At 45.0% G+C, this 12,646-nt stretch overlaps 1 protein-coding gene across 1 annotated transcript in view; it reads left to right on the top strand.

Annotated features, from left to right (window-relative positions):
- Positions 1–2,468, top strand: part of Abcc4 (ATP binding cassette subfamily C member 4) — a 203,622-nt gene extending 201,154 nt beyond the window's left edge. The window contains exon 31 of the mRNA XM_051160966.1: positions 2,035–2,468. Within this exon, the coding sequence (XP_051016923.1) occupies positions 2,035–2,142 (108 nt within the window). The 3' untranslated portion in view covers positions 2,143–2,468. The remainder of the gene's footprint in view (positions 1–2,034) is intronic.
- Positions 2,469–12,646: the final 10,178 nt, after the last annotated feature.

Raw genomic sequence — 12,646 nt, 5'->3', positions numbered from 1 at the left:
ATGCCAGATTGAGACTGGCAATGTTTATAACAAATTATCCAGATTGTGTTATAAACATGATAGAAGTCAAATCAGGGATTCTATATTCCTGAGATGGTTCTCAGCAAGGCATTCCTGATGGGAAAGCCAAGACCATTTTAGTTCATGTGCATGGCTGTTTTGCCTGCACATATGTATGCCCACTATGTGCATGCAGTGCTCACGGAGTCCAGAAGAGGGCGTCAGATCCTCTGGAACTGGAGTTACCGGCAGATGTGAGCAGCCAGGTGGGTGCTGGGAATATAAAGAGTAAGTCGGTGCTACAAGTAGAACATTATGATAGGCAGATTTGGGCCCAGGGGTCCCGCTCAAACTAAGGCACCAGCCAAGGACAATACAGGAGGTAAACTTTAAACCCCTTCCCAGATCTAGCCAATGGTCAGAATATTCTCCACAGTTGAGTGGAGAGTGTGATATGACTTTCTCACGTACTATGGTGCCTCACATTTGACCATGTCCCCTGGAGGGGGAGACCTGGTGGCACTCAGAGGAAGGACAGCAAGTAGCCAAGAAGAGACTTGATACCCTATGAGAATATATAGGGGAACGTAATCCCCCTCAGGAACAGTCATAGGGGAGGGGAATAATGGAAAAATGGCGGGGGGGGGGGGGGGGGAGGAAGGGGAGGATACAAGGGATGGGATAAACATTGAGATGTAACAAGAATAAATTAATAAAAAAGAAAAAAGAAAAAAAAAAGAGTAAGTCGGTGGAGAGTGTGTAAAATTTGAATATACAAACACACCAAAAAGAACAAGTCCTATTTTTGAAAGCATGTGTTGAGGAAATAGTCTCCATTTTATTCCAGTAGGACCTTTCTTCTTCAGTGACATTTCTTTCGTAAATTGAGTCTTCCATGCTGTGGTATTTAGAGAAGTTTGTAAGTAACCCAGGGGAGATACTCTAAAGATGGAAGCCTTTCTGTAGCATGTGAAATCCACTGATCCTACTGGTACCTCTGTTGGCGGCACCCATGAATGCATTTACAGCTGGAGTTTGTGAAGGGGACCCCAGCTCGTGACATGTGCCTGCTCAGAGAGACCTTGCATTTTCTGTTTTAAAGGCTCAAACAAAACTTTTCCCTTTCTTCTTTGAGGAAAAAAATTACATTTGAAGTCCTTTTTCACCCAAACACATTTGGAGATAAGAGCTCACATGTCTTGACATTATTTCATTTTGTAATACGCATCTGTCAAGGAACCCAGATATGATACATCCGCTAAAAACTGATGATTGCGGAACAGAGAGACATGACAGCATTTCATTTTCCTTATTTTCTGATTACACATTTATCAGAGAACCTGTATCTCTTCTATTTCAGCTTGGAATTGGCAGAATTCAGGAATTCAAAGGCTTGGCAAAGAACTGTCCTATTATTTGGTATCATCTTACATTTTAGAGAAGTCGCTTGGTCGGGTCATTGTCACAGCATTTGCTTTTCTTTTCATTATTGTGGTCCGCTATCCACAGATCGCGTTGCTATAGGCCCCGCTACTGCCGTGCTGCACAAATTAAGTGCCGGGGTATTTCATCCATAGACGCCAGAGCCTCAATGCTTGTCACTCAGAGTTTGTAATGTATAGGGATTACAACGTGATATTAACATCCGAATCCATTGTGCTCATTTTATGTGCGAAAATGAGAAACTTCAGTGCAGATGCCCGATTCCCTGTCCTCTTTGTCCCCCCTGTTTTTAATTTATCTCCAGGTTTTGAGTCAGTAAAATGATTTTGCTTATCAGTTTAATGGCGTGATAAAGCATATCTGTGAGTCACAGTGAACAAAAGTAAAGTGGATCTACGAGTTGTTTGGCAGTTGTCCTGCCACGCTGAGGGTTTCCGGCAAGGTGGTATTTCACGGAAGGTATGCTTGCCTGGCCTTCTAATTGCGCCTCGGTGAGCGCTGTGGTTTCCTGCATGGAGAAAGGCGTTGCCTCCCAGAGGAAGGCTGGGAAATGGTGCTCACGGTCTTCCTGTGCTTGCCTCTTGCCCACAGGTGTACTTCAGAAGGAATTACCCAGACATTACGTTCACCAGCCCCGCGGTTACGAACACCTCCAATGGACAGCCCTCGGCCTTGACGATTTTTGAAACAGCATTGTGACTACCAAGAAATAGAGTCCGTCCCACCTGTCTCCTCCGAGGGCCCCACACTTCACAGACTACGACACACTTGGTTTCCACTATGCCGCAAATCCTTCACACACAAGATACTGGTGTCTTTGGATTTTTTTTTCCCTCCAACTTTGTTCAGTGATTTCAGGTTTGGTTTTGTTTAAGCGTTCCAGCTGTTCTTTCCTAGCCCAGTTCCGAGGTGCAGTCCACCGACAACGGCTGTCTACCAGGTTTTGTGCCTTAACAGACTCTAGGGCCAAAGCCCATCCTTTTTACAAGCTGTCACAGCAGTTTGCTTCTTCGTGTTGCCTTTAAAAGTATACCCTCCAGTTGTATCAGGGATTCTATTTACTTGAAGACTGTGTGAAGTTGCCAGTTTGTCTCCCTACTTTCTTTGACATAGCTAGGGCCCATTATGTCCCCACAAAGGCCTCTGGCTAAAATAGTACAGGTAATATTTACAGGCATAACAACAGCCATGACAAACCACATAATTTTAGTAACCACATAAATTAAGTAACATTGCAGGAGATACTATCCCGCCGCCCACATATATATATGGCTAAAGTGTGGAAGGAGATTCACGTTGGAAAATAAAATTATGCTTTCTCAAAATGGCGGCCCTGGTTGGTGGTTGATGAGGGCACACCAGTGCTCCTCCCAGTTAGATTCGTGTGCGTGGACTGCTCTTGCAATGATGGCACTGTGACATATCCCCTGGAACGGAGACTCTCGGGTGCACAGTGCTAATCTCATTTGGCTTTTGTGAAATTCTTTTAAATTGACATGCAAAGGCTCTCGCCACCTTGTGAGAAACCTGAAAATGGTTGCGGTTGTCCCTGTAACCATGTGTCACGTGATCAGGATGTAAGCAGAAGCTTCTCTCTCTAGACTCCATCCAGCTTTGTTTATTTCTTGACCACTAGTGGCAGGTCTTGGGGACCTTCTGATTAGTCAATCAACAAACCACAACACTTCCCACGACCTAATCTGTTTCATTTAATGACAGGTCTTAAATTCTTCGGGGTGGTGGTGGCAAAGGTACATGTTGAGTTCCAGTTACTAAAGGTTTTTACTGTCACAGTTTAAAGTGGACTCTGCATGGCCTGTCACAGTAAACCACCCTCAAGCTACATATGTTAATATGTAGACACACTCACTTAGGTGCATATGTGTGTATGTGTGTATATCAACATTTTGTGTGAGTGTGTGTGTATGTGTGTGTGTGTGTGTGTGTGTGTGTCAGGCTTTTGACTAGTTAACAGAACAAAGCCATTTTATAAAATGGAATCTCAGAAAGCACACACACACCAAACCGCCTGAACGCGTGGAGCACAGTGACTGTTTGAGTCTTGGTTTTGAGGAATCTATAGTTAATGTAATAATGTACATTTGTTTCTTGTTGGTAGTCATGGTTAGTGTTTCAAGAGATTGAGATGCGACAGTGACAATAATAAGGTTTGAATTGTTTGAATATTTAGGAATGTCGTACATGTACATGTGTTTATGTGGTCTTCAGAGATTAAAGGCGGTCATACAAATGCGTTGCTTCTTCATTTCTATTTCTACACCATCATAGTACAAACCAAATTCAGCTGAAAGAAATGACAGTTTTCGTCTCCATTTAGAGATGAGTTCAACGAACTGACTCACGTCCTTGCTGGCAAATGCCCGTGAGCCTCCATGATATCAGACATGCCTCCCACTGCCACCTGCTTTTCTTGGCTGCTTGGGTATACCAGGAAGTCCAAGTGGCTGGCGGTGTGGGTCACAGGGACCCTGACACTGTCGCTCCTGAAGTTGCCCATAACCCTCCTTTCTAGAAGAGAAGCATTAGCTCTGGCACCCCAGGTTTGAACAAGGATCCAATGGTTACGGTTTTTAGGTTTGTTTTTGTTTTTTTTAAGGTGGCTTTTCTCTCACACTAACAGAAAGACCCTGTTGCTGCAGTTCCATCTGAAGCGCTGTTGAGTCTGGGTCCTCAGCATGGGCAACCTGGGCCAGCAACTTTACCAGGAACTTGTAAGACGTCAGATTCTTGTGGCCCGTCCACTCAGACGTAAGAGAAGCCAACCTGTGCTGTGGAGATCAGTGATCTGCCTTGTGAAGCCTTCATGTTATTCAGCAAAAAGTAGAGCTGAACCGAGAAGGCCCAGAGGCCCCTTAGGAAATGTTAGTTCGATTAGAGGTGAGTAAAAGGCTTGAGCAGGCACCTCACTGAACATCCCAATGGCGGCACAGGCGCCTTGCCTCACTGAACATCCCAATGGCGGCACAGGCGCCTCACTGAACATCCCAATGGTGGCGCCGGGAAGGCGCTCAAGAACACAGTTTAACACCATGATTGCAGGTGAGGCAAAAACTAATATTATGCCTGGCGTGGTGGCACATGCCTTTAATCCCAGCACTTGGGAGGCAGAGGTAGGTGGATTGCTGTAAGTTTGAGGCCAGCCTGGTCTACAAAGCGTGTCTAGGACAGCCAAATCTATACAAAGACCCTGTCTCAAAAAACAAAGCAAAACAAAACAAAAAACACCAAAAACAAACAAAACAAAACAAAAACTCTAAGACTATTAGCAGTTTACTCCTATAATACTGCATGAACTTATTTGTCAAAAGACAAACAAAAAAATCTACAACACTTTGGGCCAGTAACATGGCTCAGAGGATAAAGGCACTTGCCACCAGGCTTGACAATTTGAGTTTGTTTCCTGGAACTGACATGAGGAGAGAACCAGCTCCTGAAATGTGGCCCCTAACCTCCAACTGCATGCGCACAGACACATACACAAAGCACACGCAAGTAGGTGGATATTTCTAGAAAGCCATCTTGATGACACTCGCTCAAGCTCCAGGCCCTGTGATCTGTCCCTCTCGAGGGCATGTACGCATGCACTGAAATGTGCTCAAAGATGTCATCAGGAATATAACTCCAAGTATTTCAGCCCCAAAAAACACAGCGGGGTTCTCAGCAACACCAGATTGTCAGGTGCAGAGTGCAGCCGTGAAGGAACAGTTACAGGCACAAGACAGGAGTTTTACAAACATAGTCTCATTTCAAAGATGACCCCAAAAGACTTGCTCCATTGATACAAAATTTAAAAGATGGTTAGAACGGCGCTGTGGTGAACAGGTTCTCCATGGCATGTATTTTAGGAAGCTAAAGCAAAGGCAGCCGTTAGGGGTGGAGAGTTGGCTCGGAGGCTGAGTGCTGCACAGGCACCCAGGCACCACACCACAGGGCAGCTCACAACCGTCTGCAATCCCAGTTCCAGGGGAATCCAGCACATAATAAAACAAACAAGGGGATTTTAGGGTACTTCGATGACCCCACCACCACCATGTGTGTTGGGGTGGCTGGGTTGGGTAGCGTTTAGAGCACTTGTTGGGCCTTTTGAGGTGTCTGTAGCTTTAATGTGCAACACTTCACAGTGAGTCGCTCTTACCCTTTATCTCTCAGAATCTCAACGTGACCAGGTCAGTCTACAGACAGAGAAACATGGCCTGAGCACAGTAAAAGTGACCCCCGTCTGCATCTGGGAAGTTCTGTCTGCTGAGTTCTTAAAATGCAGGGCTGTTCTGGGCTTATCTTGTAGCCTGGAGCAAGCAAAGCATGTGTAGCTCTTGGTCCATGTGAAGCCAAGGTCTGCGTTTGCCCTGACTGATGCGTTACATGTGTTCTACCGGGCATGCTAACATGCTTAAACCCTAACTGATGTGTTACATGTGTTCTATAGGGCATGCTAACATGCTAAACCTTGACTGATGTGTTACGTGTATTCTATAGGGCATGCTAACATGCTAAACCCTGACTGATGTGTTACATGTGTTCTATAGGGCATGCTAACATGCTAAACCCTGACTGATGTGTTACATGTATTCTATAGGGCATGCTAACATGCTAACCCTGACTGATGTGTTACATGTGTTCTACAGGGCATGCTAACCTGCTAAACCCTGACTGATGTGTTTCATGTGTTCTACAGGGCATGCTAACATGCTAAACCTTGACTGATGTGTTACATGTATTCTGTAGGGCATGCTAACATGCTAAACCCTGACTGATGTGTTACATGTGTTCTATAGGGCATGCTAACATGCTAACCCTGACTGATGTGTTACATGTGTTCTACAGGGCATGCTAACATGCTAACCCTGACTGATGTGTTTCATGTGTTCTATAGGGCATGCTAACATGCTAAACCCTGACTGATGTGTTTCATGTGTTCTACAGGGCATGCTAACATGCTAACCCTGACTGATGTGTTACATGTGTTCTAAAGGTCATGCTAACATGCTAACCGTATGAGCAGAAGATTTTTAACCCAGGGTTTAATCACATCCATGTGCACAGCTCTTGCTTCCACTATTTCATCTTCCAGGGTGTAGAAATAAATATTTGGGGTATTGATATAATAAAAATCCTCCCCGAGGACCAGTTCTTTGGTCCAGGTTGCAGGCTGGCTTGTGGAATGAAAAGTAAGATGGATTCTGGTGTTTGGGGTGCTTATTGGTAAGAGCAGAGGCGGCCCTTGGGATCCACAGAATAGTTGGGCCTTTATACTTTTATCAGTCATCATGTGTGGCTGTCCCCTTGAGCCACAAAATGACAGATGTTTGTTGAGTGAACAGCAAGGACTGGCCTTTAAACTTCATAACTCTTGAGTTTTAAAGGGGTAGCCTATGGTGACAGATTCCTAGTGTGGAGGTCAGTAACGCAGGCCAGTGGGTAGCGGTTCTCCCTGTGTCAGTGTAATAGCTCAGGATTACAGAGGAATTTACTGCTGAGAGGGAGAGGTTTCAGAAACTGGGTGCCAGGGCAATGAACTGGGACTGTCCTTGAAAAGGGGGGATATGGTCACCTTGTGGCCATATATGGCAGCCACATCTTTAAGTCTCTGGGCATTTCCAGCTCCTTCATCTATAGAATGGACCTAAGTCCTGCCCTTTATTATTTGTCTTTGGTTGGATGACTGAGGGACTAAGCTCCCAGGGAAACACAGAAGACAAGAATTCAGAGGTAAATGCGTTACCCATGGATAGGGAGAGGGGTCTCCTCCTAAAGATAAGTGTGGGTGACGGTAGCTTGGCCAACTGAAGGTAAAGCAGACACACAAGGACCAAGAGCTGAGAGTCAGGCCTCCTGCCTCCAAATCCGTGGCCCCCTTGTGCGTTGGATGCCTGGGTTTGAATCGGAGCTCTGCCTGCTGCCTGTACTCCCTGTGCGTGCCCTTCGTTTCCACAACATTGGGGCAAGGACAGTGGCTTTCTCAGAGGACAGTTGTAAAGACTGGAATGTAAGCTGCTCAGCAATAGTTATGCTCAAAACGTCACCTACAGCCAACACACATTGTATAGACAGTCCATAATACTGGTGTAGGAAATTCAGCCTTTGACATTACAAGGACAGCCTAACTCATGATGAACAGACCCCTTTTGTCTGTTAGTAAGGGCTCTCTAGAGGGACAGGGACAACGGAATGAGTGCATAGGATAAAGGGGGCTGTTAGATTGAAGTCCACTGAAGAGCTTGGGCTAGCCAGAAGTGTCCAGCAGCATGCCAGATAGGCTGAGAGTCCAGTAGGTTCTTGATCCACAAAGCAGGATGCTCTGCACTCTCAATCTGGAGCTACAGGCACTGGCCTTCAGTCTGTATTGGAGCTTGAAGGAATGAGCCTAGTGTCAGCAAGGAGGGCAGCAGCAACAAAGCAACACTCGCGCCCAAGAAGCAAGGACCAACAGGCAGGACCATGGCAAGGATTTTCCCTCATGCACTTTCTATCGGGACTGCTGTAGAGGGCGCTGTCGATTCTGGGGGAGGCTCTTCTCCATCAGTGATCCTTTCTGGGGATGTCTTGCAAGACTCTCCCAGAGGTGTCTCTCCCCGTTGATTCCAGATCTGATCAAGTTGACCATCAAAAGTATCCATCAAGGGGCTGGAGAGACAGCTCAGTGGTTAAGAACAACTGTTCCGCAGATGTTTCTTCTGCTTTGGTTTCCAGCACCCACATCAGGCCGCTCACAGCCATCTATAACTCTAGTTCCAGGGGATACATTGCTCGCTTCTGATCCCCGGGGGTACCAGGCATGCATGTCATGCATGTAAATATATGCAGGCAGTACACACAAACGCACACATACACTGCACACACACACACATACACACATGCTCACACACACACACAGTCACACATAAATCCTAAAAAGATTATCTACCATGAGGGACCTAGAGACAAATTTTAACTTGAATGGCAGTTTCTGTGGTACAAACTACATCCAAGCCATGGCTGGTAGACCACCTGTCAGCTTACAGTGGATCCCAAATTTAAAATAATTCAAGTAAAAATGTATTATTCGTCCCAGATCATTGCAAAGCATAGCTTTAGGTTAAAATCTGGTATAGAGTGAAACCTACATCTTTATTAACCTGGGGGATGTTATACTATGCTGGCCACACTTAAAACTAAACCCCAGGCTTTCAAAATGCTCCATTCTTCACTGGTGATGTTCTCTATTAGAAATAAAAACTTGTCGTGCTGCTAAATGCTAAGGATTTTAAAAAATCTAAAATGTCATTATAACAACTAATATATCTATATATATATGTCCTCCCCCCCCCATCCTCCTGCCTCCCCCAATCTGGATAGCCACTCTGAGTTCAGCGTTAGGTGCAGGACTCCATATATATATATATATGTTTGTATACATTATATTCCTGAATCAACAGTATGATCTTAGCTGAAGACCACGCTGAGGACACAACGGGCACTGTGAGAGCATCAGAGTTTATATGTGCAGGCTGTTGATCTTCCTTTAAAACTAGAAAGATTTTTTGGCTAAGTAGGTTTTCATCTTTTAGATTTAATGTCCTGAGAAGAACAATCTCCTTTTGAAATTAAAACAGTGGTTTGCTGAAAGCCACGATTTGTTGATTTGAATTTAGAACTCAGAAGCTGATAGGGGCTGGTGAGATGGCTCAGCGGTGTTTTGTGGCAGGCCTGGACTCAGTCCCAGCGTCCACACTGGCCAGCGTACAGCCACCTTTAACTCAGCTTTAGAAGTTCCAGTGTTCTCTCCTGGCCTTTTGGGATCCAGGCACACACATGGTATACATACACATATGTGAACATTGACACATTTTTAAAAATTAAATTTTAAAAAAGTAACTCCCACCTTTGTTCTGCGGCCCAGTTCACTGTATGGGTCAACACTGAAGACCTTTCTATAAGAAAAACCAGGATCAAGATCAAGACAGAATCACTGGGTTCCAGCAGCTCCCCAGGAAGTCCTGACTAAGCTCAGTGTTCCACTTGGCAGCCATCTTCACAAAGCCAGCTGGGTAAATCACAGTGACCCATCGCAACAGATAAAAGGGGATTGATTACTGTAAAATCGGTGTTTGATTCAGAAGTTAATCATAGTAATTTGGGGAGACAATCACATGAGAAACATGTAAAATTAAATTTTGCAGATGACGTTGACAAAAACTAAAACGAGTCCCTGTGAGGTAGTGTTTATATTGTGTCAGGTGTGTTTTAAGTAAGGTAGGGGAGGCTGCAGAAGGTTAAGATTGTTTTTTTTAAAAAAGTTTCATTTATAATAATCACTTAAAATTATTTATCCATGCTAATTCCAACTAGATTGGGGGCATGGGTGTGTGGGCAGATGGACTGATGGAGGCTTTTTGTGACAAAATGACAACTAACAAGTATAGACGGTTTGACAGAAAAGTACCTGTGGATACACTGTTGTCACCAGCAATCCAAACTGTTCCAGCATTGGGTTTGCTAAGGGAGCCTAGAACGGATGTTTGGGTAGAAACAATGTACACTCATGCACGGAAGGGGGGAGATTTATGTTTGCCATAGCCAATCAGGCAGGCACCGTCCCAGCCACGCAGCCAGGTCTGTCCTAAGGAAGCCAGCTAAAGTTAGCCTTAGCAGGGGCCAGCCAGCATGGTTTCTCCTGCTGTGTGCCGTGGTGGTTATGCCTTCTCACTGCTGTGACCGCCTGCCAGGAAGCATGGCCTGAGGCCTTCAGAGGTCCAACAAACTCTAACCGTGGAAGTTCTCCAAGACACCAGCCTGTGCACCTTAAAACTGTCTTTAGCCATCAAAGGTCGCTGACTTGGACCAGTTTAAGTGGTAACTTAAAAGACAGGGAAATTAATGCACTGTGATCCTGGATTAAAAACAACAACAGTAAAGACAGTAGTGACAGGTGGTGACATCAGGGTAAAAGCTGTACAGTTGCTAGTAGAGTTTTACCAGGCTGAAGCTCCTGAGTTTCTTTGTCTGACATGCTGTGTGAGAAAATGGCCATAGGAAATGCACACTGGTGTGTGTAGCAGGAAGGCCTCCGACTACTGCAGCTTATCCTCCAGTGGGTAAGCAAACATAGTCACATATGTGTGTGTGTGCGCATATACACAGTATACACATCTCACATGTATAGTATATGCCGCTTTGTACATGCTAACACAACCGCTGGGATTTCATGTGTGCTGCCACCTTGATGTGCCCAGAAGATGAGGTGTCCTTGGAGTCATCCACCACCTCAGGCTCTTACACTCTTTCCATGGCTCTTCCGCGATGCCTGGGCCTTGGGTGAGGGTGCAATCCGTGTGCTCCCTTTAGGGCTGAGCGCCCTGCAGTCTCTTATTCTCTGCACTGACTAGTTGTGGGCCTGTGTGTTAATCACCATCTACTGTAGATAGATGCTCCTCAGATGTGGGTTGAGCAATCCATTGACCTTTGGATATCATGATAAGGCGTTAGAGATCTGTTTAGTATTATGTCTATTTAAGAGCATAAAAGTAGCAGGTTTTCCCCTAGGGCCTATAGGTTCTTAGCTTGGTAACGGTGCTTTCTAAATACAAAAGCTAATGTTTAGTTCTTTTCATCACCTTTCTTAGTCACCTGGTCAACCCATCAGACTCCCCTGGTAGTGGGCTGTATAAGGAAGAAACATCACTGTGTTGTTGCTACTTTCATATGTTGCAACCAAGCCAGTTATGCAAGCACTGAGGTTAAAGGCTGAGTCCAGGCTTCCATGATTCCAAATAGGAAACAATTTCTAAGAAAGATCACCTTGGTGATTTGAAATCGTACTGGAAAACACATTGAGATGTCTGACTTGACAAACGGAGTTGACATCTCTGGTTGTTGTAAAGCCCTCCTGAAATCTGAAGGGTGTTTGTTGTTCCTCTTAAATTTATTTCCATTTTTTCTTCCTTATTGTTTTATACACAAACACGAGGGAACTGTATTCTCCAATTTGCAAGGATTAAAACAGAAAGCAGTATCTCTTGGCAGGAATACAGCAAACCAGCACTTTCAAATTAAGTCAGGCCTGCCGGCACATGCTTTAATTGCAGCACTTGGGAAGTAGAGACTGACGGCTATCTATGCACACAGCACAGTGAGTTCTAGGCCGACTAAGACTACATAGTGAGACCCTATCTCAAGAAGCAACTAAATAACAATAAACAAACAAACAAAAAGCAACAACATGCTGGCAAAGTTGTGGAAGGCAGAAGGAGAGAAAAGATTCCCTGCAAGTTGTCCTTTGACCTCCACACATGGGCCTTAGTATGCAAGGGCCGCAAACACTTACAAATAAACAAGTGTAATAACCACAGGGCTACCTAGCCTAGAGAGGTACCTCAGCAGTTAAAGGCACGTGCTGCTCCTGCAGAGTGCCTGAGTCGGGTTCCCAGTACTTACGTCCAATGCTTACTACTGCTCCATGGGATCCATTGCGCTTTTCTGAGCTGCACAGGCACTGCACTCCACAAACACACCCACGTATAGGCAAATGTGTAGACACCAATTAAAAATAAGCCTTTAAAAAAATCATTGCTGGTTTTGGTTGTGGCTTGTCCAGCAATGGCCACCTCCCCTTGGTGGGGAGGCCTGGTGGCACTCAGAGAAAGAATAAGCAGGCTACCGAGATGAGACTTGATAGCCCATGACCACATAGTGTGGGAGGAGGTCCCCCTCGGTCTTAGACCTAGGGGAGGGGAATAGGATGAAAGTGGGAGGGAGGGAGAATGGGAGGATGTAAGTGATGAGATGACAATTGAGTTGTAATCTGAATAAATTAATAAAATCAAAACAAGAACAACAACAAAAAAAAAAAAAAAGGAAAAGAAGAGAAAAGAAAAAAGAAAAGAAAAGAAAATCATTGCTAAAGAGTTACCAGCAGTGAGCACAAGCTATTTGATGTTGGTGCACCGTCGTAGTAGCTGCAGCAATGGCCTATTCCTTATCAGTCGTTGATGAAATAAATAACAACTACACAATGGATGGAGACTTGTTGCCACACCCCTTTGGGGGAGGTTCCTAAGAGCCCTTCTCAGGCAGAGGGAAGTGATAAAGCAGATTTTCCTGGGAAACATGCTGTCTCCCCAGATCAAAACCATGCTGGGCTTCTTATTTACATGTGTGGGGGCCCCGAACTGTGAGTGACAAACTTCATAGACAAACACGAGTG

Source organism: Acomys russatus, chromosome 18, assembly GCF_903995435.1.
Source record: "Acomys russatus chromosome 18, mAcoRus1.1, whole genome shotgun sequence".
Classification (NCBI taxonomy): domain Eukaryota; kingdom Metazoa; phylum Chordata; class Mammalia; order Rodentia; family Muridae; genus Acomys; species Acomys russatus.
Note: the sequence above shows the minus strand (reverse complement) of the source record. Positions and strands in the feature narration are given on the sequence as shown.